This window comes from Medicago truncatula, chromosome 5 (genome assembly GCF_003473485.1).
Source record: "Medicago truncatula cultivar Jemalong A17 chromosome 5, MtrunA17r5.0-ANR, whole genome shotgun sequence".
Classification (NCBI taxonomy): domain Eukaryota; kingdom Viridiplantae; phylum Streptophyta; class Magnoliopsida; order Fabales; family Fabaceae; genus Medicago; species Medicago truncatula.
Window position 1 is genome coordinate 5,509,395 of NC_053046.1, and position 18,268 is coordinate 5,527,662.

Consider the following 18,268-nt stretch of genomic DNA (forward strand, 5'->3'; position numbering starts at 1 on the left):
CGTAGATGTATTCTGCTGAGCCTTTCTTGTTTGACTTTCCGCCATAGCCACTGTTGCTTCATCTTCTCTCTTCTTTGTAACAGTAGCAGTAGTTGTTATAGCATAGTTTCAAAAAATTTAGTGTTGATGATTTATCTGGATTTGGATCAATTTTGTGAGTGTTGAAGAGTTGAGGATGAACTATTGGTTTTTTTTTTTTTTATCTTTTCTATTTTTTTTTAATTTTTCAATTTCTTTTTTAATTTATTTAATTTAGAAAATGATTATGTGGATTTTTATTTTTTTTAATTTAGTAATTACACAGGTGGCATGCCACTTAGGCGTTGACTTGGTCAAAATTGACCAAAATGTCACTTTTGCAAAGGGGCTAAAACATAGGGGGCAAAATATTCATTTTTTTTATTAGGGGGTCAAAATCGCAACATTGGCAAACTTAAGAGGTCAAAACTGTAGTTTAGCCAACTTATAATTATGCAGCTCATGAACTTGCTCAAGCTGCAAAAATTATAGGCTCTCGTACCTTGGGGTGGTGAATGTCCAAAACCTTGCTCTTGTAATTGTTTTCTTAATATTAGCTATTTTAATTTCAAAAAATAACAAAATTACTTTTTTGTCCCTAAAATAAGTTGTCAATCACTTACCCCTCCGGGCACTATTATAAGCAAAATTTTGTATTTTAAATTCATTCATTAAATGATGTATTTGGTCTATAATAAAGGTTGTGTACATCATTAAATGAATGTATCTGAAATGCAAAGTTTTACTTATAATAGTAACCGGAGGGTGTATGATTTATGAACGATGGTTGAACGAAAATTACTTAAAAAAATGATTGAACGAAAATTACAAATATGAGTTGCAATAGAGATGAGTTGAACGGTCAATTTATTCCTCACATTAACGTTAAAAAGATGGTGAAGTGAGTAAGGTAGATGTTGACCAGGGGGACCCCAATCACAAGAGAAGTTGCATTCTTGGTTTGTCAGGTTCAATTGAATATTGAATTCTACTCATTACCCAAACACTATCGCTCATTCCTAAAGTAAAAGTCGAAAATGCCTCTACGCATGTTAACTTGCGTAGCGTGAGTTAACATGCGCTAGTTATAAGGAGAACATAAATTAAGTCACGTAGCGCATGTTAACATGCATTAAATACTATTTTCGTTCAAAACCCAGCAAACAACCACAAAGCTCCATTTTTTTTCCCTCCACCTCCAAAAACTCCAAAAGTGCAAAATTTTGGGTAAAAATCTTCATAATCATTGCAAATCGTCAGAAAACAGGTTTCTACGCTCATCAAGAATCAAAGAACAGGTAATGTACCATCAAAACTTATTCATTTTTGCTGGTTTTGTTGGTAGTTTCGTTTTTCATTTTAGTAGGCGTAGGGCTCAGCGTGAGTTAACTCACGCTAGTTGTAAGGGCAACGTGACTTAAGTTGCGTAGGTAGATAGCACTAGCGTGAGTTAACTCACGCTACTGACAATAGCCCATAATTTGAAATTTTACGCCACTTTTTTTATTTGCTTTCCTTGCCGCACAAGTCGCTTATTTATTTTTTCTTTGTTTTTTTTATTGAGTGGCATGGTTGAAAATGTGGCGGAGGATGGCGTTGAGCCGAAACTGGGCCAAAACAAAGCTTCCGGCGTAGGTTCCGGCGAGGGCAAACCAACCAATGATGTGAAGTTTAAAGTGAAAATTCTTTTTCAAGTTGAAGCTCACATAGTTCACAACCAAGCAAAACCGGTACCTACCGGTAACTTTGAAGAGAAGCCTAAACCGGTACCTACCGGTGTTCGTGTTATTCAAGTAAACACCGGGTCATTTTTTACAACAAATGAAAGATGGAAATATCGAGAAGAATTACTTGGTTGGGTTCGTCGACAAGCGGGTAGGGCGGGATTTACTATTTCTATAGATAAATCTAGTACTATAGTGCCATACATGACGATGCAATGTGTGAGGAGTGGTGAATACAAGCCACCTAAGACGAGGAAGAAACCGAAGCTTGAAGGCACGGGCTCAAGGAAGTGTAATTGTCCGTTTAGGTTGAAATGTTTCTTTGAAAAAAAACACAAGAATGGATGATTTTCTTCATGTGAAGTTGAAAGAAAATTGTCCGCTACCATCTCCTTCTAAGGAGTGGATGACTCACAAGATTGGTGTGGCAGAGCAATGGCTTTTTTAGTTTTTGGATAGAAAAGCCGCCTTCGACGAGCTCATGTCTAAGGAGCCGATGCCGCCAAAGAAACCAACAAATGAGCACAATCCTATTAATTTGGACACTCCTGAAAATCCAAAGCAAGAGATCGAAGTCATGGATGAAGACGAAGAATATGCACTATCACTAGTCTAGTTAGATAGGTTATGACATTTTTGGGTCGGTCGGTGTTCGTCATATTTTTTGGTGGTATTAGACCCCGACATATTTTTTTGGTGGCCGGCTGTGTAATTTTGATATTTATGGCCAATATGTAACTAATATTATATAAATATATGAAATGAATTATTTTGAATTGTTTACGTGTCATTAAGTGTGTTTAAATTATTACGGGTAATTACCGGCGAATTTGTGAAATTTGGACCGTTTATGTGTGATTACGTGATTGTGAGGAAAAATGATGTTTTTGAGTAATTTGGATCGATTATGTCGTATTATCCGATAATCTTGTTAAACTGACGTAATTGGGTTAAGTTATGAATGTGGCGTGATTACAGGTCATTCTACACTTTTCAAGTTTCAGTTCTGTTACTGCACTGCATTTATTGCAGTTTCTGCTGTCTGCTATGAACGTAACTCACGCTAGTGCAAATGGCAACGTGAGTTAACTCACGTTTCACAGTACACTAGCGCATGTTAACTTGCACTAAGCATTCAACAAATAACTCACAAATGACACTAGCGCATGTTAAGTCACGCTACTTATCTTAAGTTATGTTATAATTTGCACTGGCGCATGTCAACATGCGTAGGAGCATTTCGATCATTTACTTTGGGAATGAGTGAATCCAGTTGAATAATGAGCAGAAATCTTGAATATTTGGGTCATCTAACCAACCACTTGGGCCTAAGGCCAACAGGCTATGAAAGAGGAAGGAAAATTGCTTTTCTCACATCATTGTTTCCTAAAAAAATACACATAAATAACCAAAAACATCTCAGCGGTAGTTAACTGCGACTGGCTTATAACTAGAAAATCGGCGGTAGTTAATTACCACTGAATTTTTTAATCATTTTCACGTGTTTCTAAAAAACAATGGATGTGAAAACATCAAATATATATCAAGAGGAAGGATTTCCTTGTTTAAAAATGTGAGCAAGGAGTTCTTAAAAGAAAAGGATTAGCTGGAAATTTTCCTAGTTTGTTTATTCCTTAATGAGGAGTAGTGATCAATGATTGTTGTGATTACATGCATGTTGATACGTTCTTTCTACAGTTATGATAAAGGCTATTACCAAATCATCATGGAGCTAAAACGAACTTTATAATTGTCAAGAGGTTTAACAAAAAATTGAAGGTAATTCAAAAAAGTCTATGTTACACTAGTTTTCAAAAATGCATGTATGCATGCAATTATTTATTTTACATAACTAAGTGGTTATACTCAAATGATTTAAAAAGGCAATGTTGAATCACCGATCAATAAAATAACACCTGAGTCAGATCTCTTATTGAAATAGTTATTGTTCGGACTTTATTTGTATTTGTCTCTAAACTGAATTCTTTCTGCTTGTTCAAAAAAAAACTGTTAAGAGGAACAGAGTTGACAAAAAAAATCAATTTACATAACAAGCTAGTACATCAGAATGGAAATATTAAAGACAAGTTGCATTATCTACCAAAAAAAAAAAAAAGAGACAAGTTGCATTATATGTGTATCATACACACTTAATTTAATTGGCTTATTCACATTGTAATTTTTGTGTTCCTAGGATATTTCCACCCTTGAGCCAAATATTAATACCCTTTGTGAATCTAGGGCATCTCCGCTCTGAACATACACATATGTAGAGAAAATACTCTTGTTTACTATGAGAAAAGATAATTATTGATTTTGACATATGATCACAACTTACAAACAAAATTAAAAGACCCCGATTCAATAGTTAGTTCTGAACCTTAAGTTTGAGTGTGTGACCTATCTCCTCTTTTTATTTATAGACAAGTGCTTAGTAATTCATCCTTAAAATGATTAAGTGAAAAAAATTGGAGTTTAAATTTCGACCTCTGTATATTGTAAGGTGTTTGTCAACTGAGTTATGTTTACCGCGACTATGACCATTCTTCATCCATCAATGTTGGTAGCTCAATGAACATTGTTATATAAGGGTCGGAGTTCGAACCTTATATTCTCAATTTATGCGTATGTTTTGTATGTAAGTCTAGCTATTGTGTTACTTTATAAAAAAAACTTTACATGTACTATTTAGTGTATGTTTGACTCGACTTTTTTTGATATCAGAATTGATTCTAGAAGAGTAGTATTAATTCTGCCTTCATAAATAATTATACTTGATACTAAGTTTTTTTTTTTAAGGAATAAAGTTAGAATTTATATTCTTTCATTTTAGAATTAATTTTCACACACAAATAGTTCAACTTACTTTTACATGAATTTATTCAAACATAACCACCTTTTAGTTAGAATTATTTTTAATCAAAATTTATTCTCTTCACCGCACAACCAAACACACGTTTTTTGTGCTTACATAGTTGTAAAATACTAAAATTTATCTTATTTATATTTATGTTTTCAATCAAAACAAAAAATATAATTTCTTTTCTCTTTCCTTCCATTTTATTTTTATGAAACCAATCACTATCAAAGTACAAAAAAAAAAAAAAAAAAAACTCTCTTGTTTTTATGTGGACCACCATGTACTTTTTTTTTTAACGGTGTTAAAATGTTTTACCAATTATTATTCAATTATATATCTTTTTCACCTAAAAGGTCCAAACTTTAGAGGCAGAAAATTACTATTAACAAAACAAGGTTAGAGTGTCTTCCTATGCAATACTCAGGTAGGACAAATTAAAGGTCCTATATATAAGAAGCAACAAAACCAATACAAGACAGTGAGAAACCTTGAGATTATTGGCACAAGAAAAGAAAATGAAAATGGTGTGTCTATTTCATCTTCTCTTTCTTTGCTCTGGTAAGAAAAACAACTAAAATCTCAGTTTTGTAATTTCTCTTAAACTAAAATGTCTCAAAATATTCATCATCAATGTATCAATGCTTTAGTTTATTATTCTTCTTTTTATTTCTTAACATTTTATTATTATTATCTAATGAAAGTTTTTGTTTTTTTGTTGTAGTTTGCATTGTAGTTTCTGGTCAAGAAAACATTGAGTTCCTTAACCTATGTGAAACAAGTGAAGACATTGCAACATCTTCATCTCACAGTGAGTTTCCTTTAGCTGTTTCTTTGAACAATGAAGACCTTAACATGGTCTCTAGCAACATTTTATCAGCTGAAACTTGGCTTAGGTTAAACATTTTCCCATATTACCCTTCATCAAAAATCACCAACATTGTTGGGAAAACCTCAACTTTCTGCCAACAAGACCAAAACAACCTTAATGTTGTTCTGTCTTCTTTGAAAAATCTCTATCATTCCCTTAAAAGATGGGGTTTAGAACAAGACATCAAAGTTTCCATTGCTTTTGATTTGGACTGTTTTACCCTTAACTCAGCTACTTCCAACCATGATTTGAAAATGTTAAAACCTATGATTGAGTTTCTTCAAACTGTTAACTCAACATTTTCTCTCATACCAAGTTCAAAGTTTTCACATTTTTCTGATAAAAGTTTGAACTTTGTGTCTTCCCATTTAGAATCCATGAAAAAGCTTGGATTTTTCAACCATAACAATATCATAAACATTGCTACCATTGTCCCAAAAGAGAGAAAAATCACTATTAGAAAACTTTCAGTTACCACAATCCCTATAAAACCAACCCCAATTCCAGAAATTGCTCAACCCCCTTTGGATTTCCCTGCTGGTTCACCTTATCCAGCTCCTTACAATGTACCAAATCCAAAACCATTACCACCTTTAGCTCAAATAGTTTCATCTCCACCACCAATTTCTTCTCCCTATTTTGCCCCTCAAGAACAACCATCACCATTACCACCACAGTTTGTTTCTCCAGCTAACTCTCCTCAAAATGGTTTCACTTGTCCACCTTGCAATCCAATAGAAAACGGTTCGCCTTCGGCTTCACCTTATCCACAAATTGCACCTGTTCAGAAACTTTGGTGTGTTGCAAAGCCTAGTGTTCCTGATGCAACATTGCAAGAAGCTTTGGATTATGCTTGTGGTGAAGGTGGTGCTGATTGTTTAGAGATTACTACTCCACAAGGGAATTGTTACAATCCTGATACATTGGTTGCTCATGCTTCTTATGCATTCAATAGTTACTGGCAGAAGCATAAGAGAATTGGTGGAACTTGTGACTTTGGTGGGACTGCTATGTTGATTCATTCTGATCCAAGTAAGTGCTTATTAATTTGGGATTAATTACAATTTTTTTAATTAACAATGAGTGATGGTTATGTTTTGAATTGTATGAAATTGTGATAGAGAAAAAATAACTTTTCATTGTTACTGTGAATGAAAAATCCTGCTATGTACAATAACCATAAAGTATGTAACCATCTAAAACAGCTAATTAATTAACAAAAAGTTAATATAATCTATTTATTTATTTACATTAATAATGGTTAATTGGTTATTGTTTTGTTGCAGGTTTCCTTCACTGTAGGTTTATTCTCAGCTAGATTCAAGTGCATGAAGAGTTGTTCCTGTGCTTTCTATGATTAGTTTAATGTAGTTAATTAATGTAGAGAATCCTATGTTAAGACTTAAGATTACTTTGTCTGTTGATTGGTTTATGTATAAACTTTTATATTATGTGGACCCAATTTGGAGAATTTATGTCTTACTTAGAAACTACTACTTGAGTATCATGGACCTAGCTTTGAGCTTAATTTTTGTTATAAGGATTTGGATGCTCTTTGAAGTATTTAACTAAGTTGTATTTCCCTTCAAAAATCTGATTAGTGATTACTGGTTAGTGATTGAACCTTTTTTATTAGATTTTTTTACCATATTATGTTTTTCATTTAGAATAACATTAGCTTGTCATGCAATAATTTAAGGGGTTTATTCGACAAAGTTTTATAACAAGATACTTATTAGGAATATTTGAATTGTGCTATGCTTCTAAATGAGGTATACATCAGGAGTATTTAGCAATATTTTGACCATCAGGAATACATTAAATGAGGTATACATCAGGAATATTTGGATACTTATTAGGAGTATTTAGAATATTTTGACCATATTGTGTTTTTCATATAGAATAACATTACTTGGTAAGCAATTAATTTAAGGGGTTGATTCTGTAACCTTTATTAACAAGATACTTGGGAATAATATTTGTGCTTCAGTGCTTCTAATGACTTCAATTCGTTGCTTTAAAATGCCGTAAGTGTTTTGTGGATATTAAACTACTAGTGTATTTTGACAAGAAACAAGTGCTTTATTGTTTCATGCATTATCCTGTTTTCTTTCCTGTCACTATGAGATGCAATGAAGCACATATATATATTTCTCGAATCCATATCATATTTGATATCCACACGACACTGACATAAATGATCACATTGTATTATGTCATCTTTTTAAATTATTATTGTTGTTGATGTGTGTATCTGTGTTTGAGTTTATGCTTCATATATTTTCTCTAACATTAAAGCCTAAGATAAAATTTTATCAGTAATAATTTTCATATTACTTATTCTATGTATGGTCATGCTAGTGCTATGCTCAATGCAGTTGTGGAACGGTGATTTGTTGATAACACGGTTAGAGGCACCCAATGCACCTCGGTTTTATTGTTTTTGCACTTTGGTGTTTGTTTTGAATTTTGTTCTTCTCTAAGGCTGAAATAACAGTTGAAAGACAAAAGGTATGAAAAGGAACCAACGGTTAGACACAGTAGTTAAGTCATCATAAAAAAAGTTGTATGCTTTGGCCCAGTTTTATGAAGATTTCCATCCACTTTCATAGTTCATAGAATTATTTTGAAAATAAAATAAAGTGGGTGCTAGCTGTTATTTTCCCATGTGGCATGGTGCATGAGTTCTACATTGCAAACATACTTTTGAGAAGGGAACAGATGTACTTACCAAGAGCTGGCTAACTGAAAATCAAATCAAATCTCTATAAAGAACTTTGACCGTCAAAACATTTGATATACTAGCTAGCAGATCATTCATGAATAGGGAGATGATTGATCATTGTAGAACTAGAAGGGTAGGATACGTATTCATATATATATATCCTTCATATCTTTCCCAACAAGAAATGTTATTTTAACAACAAATTGATTTTATCAAAACAAAAAGGTGGCCGGACACAATACATACATAAATAAGGTGTATCTTAACAACTATTAGTTATAATTATAAATAATGTATTTTTTATATTCAAATACATCATTCATTGTAATATCTTTTTCTACAAGCCCTCCTCAGCTCTGATGCAGTTAATATTGATTGTTGAATCAGACGATCTTAATTATACATCAGTTTTAATGTAGTTAAATAATTTTGATTGTTTAATTCGAATCCTGGTTAAGAAAATTAACCACGTCACGCAGTTACTACACCAAATCCAAGTTCTAATAGTTCCTCTTCAATATTCCGAAAATTAATTGAATGAAGCCTTTTGCTATTGTTTTCGATAACTTGGAAAAAAAGAAGCTAAAAGGTATTGTACAATTTATGATGCAGTACTATGAAATGAGGCGATAATAAATGGAAATGAAAAGCAGAACATTAGATGAAATGGAATGAATTATCATAAAATGGTTTCTATTATCATATAATGAAAGCACGAAATATTCTCACACAGAGAACACTCAAAAATATGGGAACTTCTACGGTACACCTCACAAATTGAGGTGTACCGGTACTCCTTGCTTCATAAATTGATAAATTTATGATTATTTTATAAAGTAAAGAGCTATTTGTCAAGGTTATCCTTTAGAAAACATCATTTCATAAGAAGAAAAACATAATTTCATTGTTTATAAGAATCATATTAAATTTTTAACATTACTCATAAAAAATAATCAATAATCTTCATTATGAGTAATAAAAATTCAAAAAAATTAAATTTTATTTCGTCGACACTTTTGGTAAATAAAATTTAATTTTTATAATTGTAAATGATAGATTTCTTCAAAAAAAAACAACTCATTTGATTAATAATTTAACAATTTAGTGTATCGGTACACTCAAATATTTGAGTGTACCATAGAATTTGCCAATATTACTTAAAATGGGATCATGAAAGAAAAAGGACTAGCTATTCTATTCCAACGGTTTCTGACCATACCATGTGATCTCCTATCTCCATTTGCTTCATTAAAGCAAATCTTACTATATCTTACATCATCATCATAATCATAATATAATTCATCGTAAGAGTGATTCTAAAGGTTTTAAAATTGATTTTGATGTTTTTGAGTGTTTTCAATTAAAATTTATTTTGCCTTCTAAAGCAAATATTTGGATCTTATGTTATAATTCATTTTTTAGATCCACACAGTAACGCTATATCAGAAGGTTAAATGATGCAAAAAAAAGACGAAAATTGGCCCATGCAGGTTTCGAACCTGCGACCTTCGCGTTATTAGCACGACGCTCTAACCAACTGAGCTAATGGGCCTCTTGTTAAATTAAATCATGAACATTTATATCAAACCCGACTTTTTATGCTCAAATTTATTGTTAAATTTTGTAACCAAAAAAAAATATTATTGTTAAATTTATTCGGTTTCAATCAAATGAATTTTGGTCACGTAGAATCACACACTGGAAATAACAGCAAACACCTTGTTCCTCATAAGTAATATAAACTAAGTTTCAAAATACAAAGTTTAGCATTTTTTTTAAGTTTAATCAAGGAAACACAGTTCTTATGCATTGTAGAATCAAACTTCGAGAAGGCATATACATTTGTTCCAAATATTAAGTTTCAAGAAGTTTAAAGAAATTTCGTAAAAAAACAAATGCTTAAAGAAATATATAAATTTCAAAAGGTATATTGCTGGTTTAACAGTGTATGATATGTGCAAAGCTACTTCAAAAGGTATATCAATTACAGATATTAGACTTAAGCATAAATCTGGTGGAAAAAGTGGGGATTACTCCTGGGGACAATAAGAAAGAAAACTAAGACTAAGACGTCTCAATTATTAATAAGAAAATCCATAGTTTGTTATGTATGTAGTAGAGGTAATATTGATCATTGATTTATTTAAGAACAGTTGATTTTACTTATTCTACTTTAGAAATTCTTCTGAAGGTAAAAAGCTGAGTTAAAACTAGGTGGCAATGTAATATGAGACAATCAAAATGCAACCATAATTTACCTAAAATTAATTTAACAAAGTATTGTAGGACAAGTAAAATGTCAGCTATCAAAATATGCTTCATCAAAGCTAGCCCAAATATTGATGCACCCATGTTTAAAGACTACTATAAGAGGAGGAATAGGATTCTCAGTTTGTTCTAAGAAATTTGAAGTAATGATTCAAAACCATTATTGTCCCCAGGAGTAATCCCCACTTTTTCCACCAGATTTATGCTTAAGTCTAATATCTGTAATTGATATACCTTTTGAAGCAGCTTTGCACATATCATACACTGTTAAACCAGCAATAGACACTGCTGTCATTGCTTCCATCTCAACCCCGGTTTTTCCCATTGAAGCAGCTTCCCCTTCTATTGTTACACTGAAGTCCTCATGATTCAATCTCAAATCCACTTGAACGTGTGTAAGGCCTATGTTATGGCACAATGGAATCAGGTTACTAGTTTGCTTTGCTGCCATTATGCCAGCAATTTTCGCCACCGTAAGTACGTCTCCTTTTTCCATTTGATTGGCTAATACCAAATCAAACACCTTCTTTCCAAGATTTACTTTGCAAACAGCAGTGGCAGTTCTCTTGCTACTTTCTTTCGGAGACACATCTACCATTTGAGCTTCCCCTGAATTTCCAGTATGAGTCAATTCAAAAGAGCTTTCACCTATGTTTCGAGATGACAAATGAGATTCATCATTCGCAGGACTATTGCTTACAGAGCTAGGTAGTCCATCTGGCGGAAAGTCCCCAAATACAGATTCCATTTCCTGAGACGGAATAAGCAATTTAGCATGGATTATAGTTATTCTACTAAAATTTCTTGATGCAAAAGTAGATAGCGAACAACAGAATAGAAATCACATAAATTTGGCTAGATATTAATCACTTCACCCCCCTGCTTAATGCAATATTACTAACATAGTAAGTTTATGTATGAACCACCTAGACATGTGAATGGATTTATGATAGATATGCTAGGGCAAGAAGATCTAGTAAGTGGATTCAATCTATTTGCATTGTGCTAGAGTAGTATTACTAACAAATGATCGGTTGAGACTAGACATGGTTAAATGAAGATGACACAAAAAAAAAAACCGAAGAAAATGAAATCACAGATCAACTAATAGCTTATATAAAAACAATATAACTTCATTTTATCTTTCCGCAAATTACACTCTCTCCTCCCTTGAGGTTTGTTAAACTGTCACTCACACCCTCTACATTTTTTAACCAAACACAACTATCCCCTGCTTAATTTTCAACGTGATAAACATCACCCACTGAATGCGCTCTGTTAAAACACAAATTGTTTGATCCAAACACAATAAATCGTGACATCCTTCATTTTTGAAACAGTTAGTGCTGATTCTTTGCTTTATTCCACCCACTAAGTTCCCTTTTATTTCTTGTAATTAAAATTAATAGATTTACAATCTGAAATTAGTATTTGCACAGATGTCAAGATGCATACTAAATCAAGTTGTTGATGAAGCACATGATGGCAAAGCTATTGGAGATGCTCAAAAAATGACAGCACCTATACTAATGCTACTGAAAGGAAAATAATATAATCTTACTCAAATCATCATCAACTCGTCAAGTTACACAAACAAACAAGAAGAAAAAAATTGTTAACAAAGTGATCAAGGAGATTGTGTTGAAAGGTTTCATTTAAGCCATCTTAGAGGTAAAACAGCTCAAAGAACTTGAAGGCAAATATTAGGAACTCGTTCAAAGAATTTATGAGAAAAACGTAAAAATATATCCACAGTTCTAAGAACTTTAGAGGCAAAGTGTAGAAGTCAATGTCGTAGCAGAACTTGAATGACCAGGTATTGTTCCGCAATACACTATTAAGTACACAATGGTGTCAAATAGAGGCTATAGCAGCACTATAGCATAGCGGAATTTGAACAAACCGCTATTCTCTGTGTTTTTCTTTTTCTCACTAACAGTGTTAACCTGAAATGTTTGTGTTGTTTTGTGAAACATAAAGAGAGGTTAATGTAATTAATCTTTTGCATAGAAATAACTTATTGATAATGGTTTCCGAGTCAATAACTACTCATATTAAGGCTTGTTAATTGTATACGAGTATTTTGACCTAAACATAAAAGACAAAGCATTTACCTAAGTAACAGAACAAAGAAAAGAAGGAATTTTTACCTTATTGAGTTCTTGGATTGAAGTTTGATAGTCATGGGTAACAGAATAAGATGAAGATGTGCTGAAGATCCTTTTTGATCGAGGAGATGCAGCAGCAACAGCAGCGACAATTCTTCGAGCAAACATGATTTTGCCCTTTCTCTTATCGTTGTCTTATGATGCAATTTGAGTGGTTTTTTTTTTTTTTCCCTATCTGTTGAAAATTACTCAACTGGTTAAACAAGCACACTCAATGATCAAATATGTAAAAACTTCTATTGATGGTCGATTGCATAACTTTTTTTTTTAGAAATGATATTTATAGGACCATTTTGCGACAATTTTTGTTAGAAATGATATTTATATGACCATTTTACTATTTATAGTTTTTAAAGAGTGTCTGGGACACTCGTTTATATTTTCCTTATCTCTTTATCCTTTTTCTTTGTATATATGTTAGTTGTCAACCAAATAATTGTTTAAATAACATACCTCTTGCAATGTTAATAATTACCCCTCAGTTGCAAATTATTATAAACAAAAGGGAGTAATGATGTTTTGATCAAATTTAGAATTATATATATAAATTTTGTCTAACTGACTTACTATTGTTTATATTTTGTAACATATTGTTAAATTAATATTTAATATTTCCTCCTTAGTCTAGATATCTTTGATTTAAATTAAGTATAACCAATTTTGTTAATGTTTAACTCAAAACAATTGAGTAATCCAACATCTGTTGATTGCGTAATATAGTACTATATTGGTTGCAATTTTTGTTTTATTAATTTTTTAAAATTAATTTTGGGAAGGGAAAAAAAAACAAAATTCAATGCGTGGCAAAACTCTCTCAAAATTTAACACTATTTATTTTAAGCGAGGCCTCACAAATGAATGGTAAAATTTGACTTCTTGGATAAGTTTATCATTAGGTCGGATATCGAGTTTTTAATAAAAAAAAAACCAAAAAATCAACAATGTTGTATTGTGAAAACTATATTCAATTCAGCATCACAAGGTTATAAGACTCACTGACCTCTTAAATGTTTATCCAATGCATATACTTGAGAATAATACTTATGAAAACTAAAAAAAATTATATAGTTTTAAGTAACACAAAAATTGATTAAATTATAAAATTTCAAATTTATGTTTTTATGTGTACATAAAATAAATTAATGAATAAAAAAGTCCGTTTATTAAAAAAATAAAGTGTTTGAACAACCTAAATGGTTTGAAAAAGTAACATAAATTGATATATTTGATCAATTTTTTAAAATAAATTAAATAACATTATAAATAAAAAATATTCCTCTCAAGAAACAAATATTGTACAAGATAAAAAGTAATACTATATATTACCCAATATGTCAACTCCTGCAACCAATTCACACTCAAAATCTTACAAATTTGTACTAACACCACTATGTTAATGCATGACTAGATAATAGTTGCGTCCCATGACGATCCCTCCTAATATAACATACTTAACCACATTGAAATCAGTGTCGTAGCTACCCATGACGATCCCTCCTAATATAACATACTTAACCACATTAAGAATAACCATTCAACTTGTTTCTTGAGAGAATCCTGTTTACTACCTCCTTAAGTTTTTTTTTTTTTTTTTTTTTTTTTGCCTAATTTGGATTGTCAGACTTAAAACCTCCGCAAAGTTTTACAATTAGATCCAACCACTAATTCAATTAAGTATAACCTTAATCTTATAATGAACCACTTGAAACACATCTCTTCTTTAATAGGGTGAGGATCATGTCTTGAAGCTTTGTAAAACAAGTTTTGTACTCTAAAATTGACATAACCTCAATTTGTTCCAATCTTTCACACTCGTGGGTTAATTCATCTCCAACACTTTCTAGAAGTAAACGAGCCATAACCAATCAAGAGATCTCACTTATTTTCCACGTGTAAGTGTATCAAACGAGTTGTATAGTAGACCCTCCAACTTACATGAAGTAAACTCCCAAGTATTTATGTGTAAGCACCCTAATGCCCTTCATAACCTCTTGACACTTTCAATGAATTATAATGGATCCAAACACACACTAGACTTATAAAATGTAAGGTTTAAGTCTATAAAGGTGGATTTTTGCTTGCTCCTCAACTAACTTCTTATTAACCGTTAAGATTTGTTTGTCTTAGGTTAACCTACTGCTTTCCAACAGAAACCCCCCAACAAGTTGTTGTAATACCTATAGCAATCTTAGCCTTTCTATTTACACATCAACACTAGCTACGTTCGTCGACATGAGCGCAAATCCCCAATCATTTGATTTACGTCGACCACAAGTACGTCTTGAAACACGACCTCTTTAACTAAGGTTTTACGGTTGGGCGACCCATAAGGAATTAATTTCCCTTCTAGTGGTGATCATAGAATTGGAGAACATCATTACTGAATGAAAGAAAACTGACCAAATATAAGACGAGACGACAAACAAAGTGAGACAATTCAAAGACCAAAAGAAATAATAAGATTGGACAACAAATAACACTACCATAGAATGCAAATAGATTCTTGCAAGTAAATGGTGCCGCGGTTCACAATTTACTAGCAAGAATCTATTTTAATTCTATGTCTGCAGTTATTAGGACCTACAACCGGGCTCTGATACCAACTTTGTCACGACCCAAAATTCACAATCGTGACCGGCGCACGAACTAGAACATCATAGTCCGGCAAGCCTATTGACGACACTTAACAAACTATAATTTAAACAATTTTTAAATCGAAATTCACTTAAAATGATATCCACTGAAATTTCAACAGAGTATCCTCTGTATTTTGAATATTTTCCAATATATAAATCCTGTCTATAAACTTGTATTATCTACCAGAATCTCAAAGTAACATAGCTAGATGTTTGTACACTCAACAGAACAGTTCTAGACTACCAATAGCTGCAGATACATCGACCATTCAATTTATACATATAGGAAACCTACCAAAAGAGTGACATTGATAGATCCTTAACCCTGCTAGAAGCTTTTTACACAATTGACTTTGAATCTGAAAAAAATAGAAAATAAAAGAGTAAGTCACAGGGACTTAGTGAGAGACAACAATCACCACCAAATAGAAGGGAAACACACAAGGGCACGATTATTTATTTTTCTCAAATCTAATTTTTAATTTACAAGGCTAGTAACCGTATAAAAATATAATAAACTCACAATCAAGTGTACCATGAAAATTCATAAAACTTTGTAAATTTATCAAACCAAATAAGACTATCAGAATTTCAATGTCTTCAAGAGGTGAAATCAAATCCACAACTTTAAAGAAAATATAGAAATCGATTATAATGAAAAGGAATCGAGATAATCAAATCCAAATAGAATATAAAAATCGGACTTAATGAAATGGAATCAAAATAATCAATTCAAAGAAAATATAAAACCATATTCAATTTCATAATACCAAAATAATCAACTTTAAATAAATTATAGAAATCCAACTTTAGTGAAAATAATCAAATGGGTGAATCGAGAACTAGCTCCATCTCGTTGATAGCCCTCTCCTCCTAATGGTGGCCTTTCCATGGGGCGGCTCCATCTAACGGATAGCTCTTTTCTCTCGACTCAAAACAAAGTGTAAAACATTTTCAATTAGAGAGTTTACCTCTCATTGATAGCCCTCTCCTCCTAATGGTGGCCTTTCCATAGGGGCGGCTCCATCTAATGGAGTAACTCTACCTAATCGAAATCACATACTAGGTGCACCTAGGTCGTCGTCATTATAACCGTAATTTTCAAAACCTCATTCTTAAAACACATGTCTAAAACCATATTTCGCAACATAACAAAACTTAGATCAACATACGTTCATCAAAACTCAATCGAAAATCTACCACTTGTAGTCATAAGTAAATCCAAATCAAATCCACATCGCGTACATATTAATACCAACATCTTTGAAAAAAACACAATTCTAAAACCATGCTTTAGAACATATCAAAACTAGTCAACACTAGTGCACAAAATATATGCAATCAAATCTCCATTTCAAATCCAAAACTTTATAAATCATAAGTAGCGTCAAAGTGAGTATATATTAATATCGAAAATTCCCAAAAACATATATCTCAAAACCGTATTTCTCCATATCTCAAAACTCATATCAATAAGTCATAGATAAATCCAAATAGAGACCATAATAATATCGATGACTTTAAACATAAGTATCAATGAGAGGAAAAATGTTCAAAGGGTGTTCCCCATTTTTATAAACACTTTAACATACAAAATCACCAAAATATCAATAATAGCTATAATTAAAATAAGTGATAATGATCGTCATCAACTCACAGTTATGATGAATCAACTAAGTTTGCTCTCTAACCACTCCGAAGGAAGCATGTGAAGCGCCCGGCGTCATATCTAAGCACCAATAATATTTTCTCATGAATTAGAAAATCATTCTACTACTTCTCTAACAATATTTACTCTAATTTCAAAAATTAATTTCTAACAACTAATCATGTCTAAATATGCACTAATTGAAAGATAAGTTGATAAATATACCTCAAAGAACCTCAATGAGTAATTACCAAAAGCGGGTACTATTCTTTTCTTAGAACCCTAGCCCCAATCTCCAAAATCAAACCCAAATTAACCTGTAGGATCTGGCTATAGCTTTGCTTAGATGAAGAGTTTTCTTAAGGATGCTTGATTTGGTGATGTAATTTGATGATTTGGGAAAGGAAGAAGGAAAAATAAAATAAAAAGGAAAGGTGGGAACAGAGAGTTATGGGAGGGAGGGAGTAAGAATGAGGGAAAGGGTAGATTTTTTTTTTCTTCTTATGTGAGTGTGTGTTGTTATTACTCACGTGTGTTTAGTAAGTTCTATTATATTATTATTATTATTACTTATTTATTTATTTTTGTTTTTTTTTCCATTTACTAAAACGGTGTGTTTCACTTAGGGTCTGTTTGGTAACACCCAAAAAAGAGCTTATAGCTTATAAGCTCGTTTGACAAAAAAAATTCTGTTTGGTAACACTTTTTCACCATGAGCTTATAGCTTATTTCACGAGCTTATAAGCTATTTTTCAGAAGCTATTCTAAGTAGCGTTTGAGTTTATAGCTTATAGCTCATTATCTTTTCTTCCAATTTATAAAACCAATTCTACCCCTTTATAATTTTTTTAAGTTACCTTTATATATTTTGTTTCGACTAACATATTATGTTTATATATTATTTTTTTACGTGCTTTTATATATTATTTTTTTGGGCTGGTTTTATATATGTCATATTGTTACGCTTTTTTTAAGGGACATTATAGAAGTAACGTAATTTATTATATGCGCTGTTATGTTACTTTTTTCTTTAAAAAAAAATGTATTGTTACGTTGCTTTCATAGTTACTACTGTCAGTTGCTGCAATAAATTATGTTTATAATTTTCTTTGTTAGTTGAATTTGACGTTCTTTTTGTTAAGTTTATAGTTTATAATTTCATTCTTAGGTTTATAAGTTAAAATGGATAGATAGAAACATATATTTTTTTTGTTACGTTATAAAACTTAATGAATAAAAGTTTAAAATAAAATTTTAGTGGAAAATAATTAATTTAATAATAACATATAAAATATATATTAAATTAGTAAATTAAAACTACTAAATTTTAAGTATTCTAAATATTTTGGTAAA

General features: G+C 31.7%; 2 protein-coding genes and 1 non-coding gene across 4 annotated transcripts; 1 reads left to right on the forward strand and 2 right to left on the reverse strand.

Annotated features, from left to right (window-relative positions):
• Positions 1-5,003: 5,003 nt before the first annotated feature.
• LOC11418759 (glucan endo-1,3-beta-glucosidase 12) lies at positions 5,004-7,084 on the forward strand. The gene is made up of 3 exons (XM_003611553.4): positions 5,004-5,160; positions 5,324-6,502; positions 6,757-7,084. The coding sequence occupies exons 1-3, from the start codon at positions 5,118-5,120 to the stop codon at positions 6,786-6,788; spliced, it is 1,254 nt and encodes a 417-aa protein (XP_003611601.1). The 5' UTR covers positions 5,004-5,117; the 3' UTR covers positions 6,789-7,084.
• Positions 7,085-9,673: 2,589 nt separating this feature from the next.
• TRNAI-AAU (transfer RNA isoleucine (anticodon AAU)) lies at positions 9,674-9,747 on the reverse strand. The gene has a single exon. It is a non-coding gene; the product is annotated as a tRNA-Ile (tRNA).
• A 628-nt stretch (positions 9,748-10,375) lies between these two features.
• On the reverse strand, positions 10,376-17,431 carry LOC11418720 (cyclic pyranopterin monophosphate synthase, mitochondrial). 2 transcript variants are annotated; one of them, XM_003611555.4, is made up of 5 exons: positions 17,141-17,431; positions 16,925-16,996; positions 15,563-15,626; positions 12,614-12,806; positions 10,376-11,214 (listed from the first exon to the last, which is right to left on the reverse strand). In XM_003611555.4, exons 4-5 carry the CDS (start codon positions 12,737-12,739, stop codon positions 10,624-10,626), a joined length of 717 nt encoding a protein of 238 aa, XP_003611603.1. In that variant the 5' UTR covers positions 12,740-12,806; positions 15,563-15,626; positions 16,925-16,996; positions 17,141-17,431; the 3' UTR covers positions 10,376-10,623. The 2 variants fall into 2 exon arrangements, with proteins under 2 accessions (XP_003611603.1, XP_024640374.1); XM_024784606.2 differs by lacking the exon at positions 16,925-16,996.
• Positions 17,432-18,268: the final 837 nt, after the last annotated feature.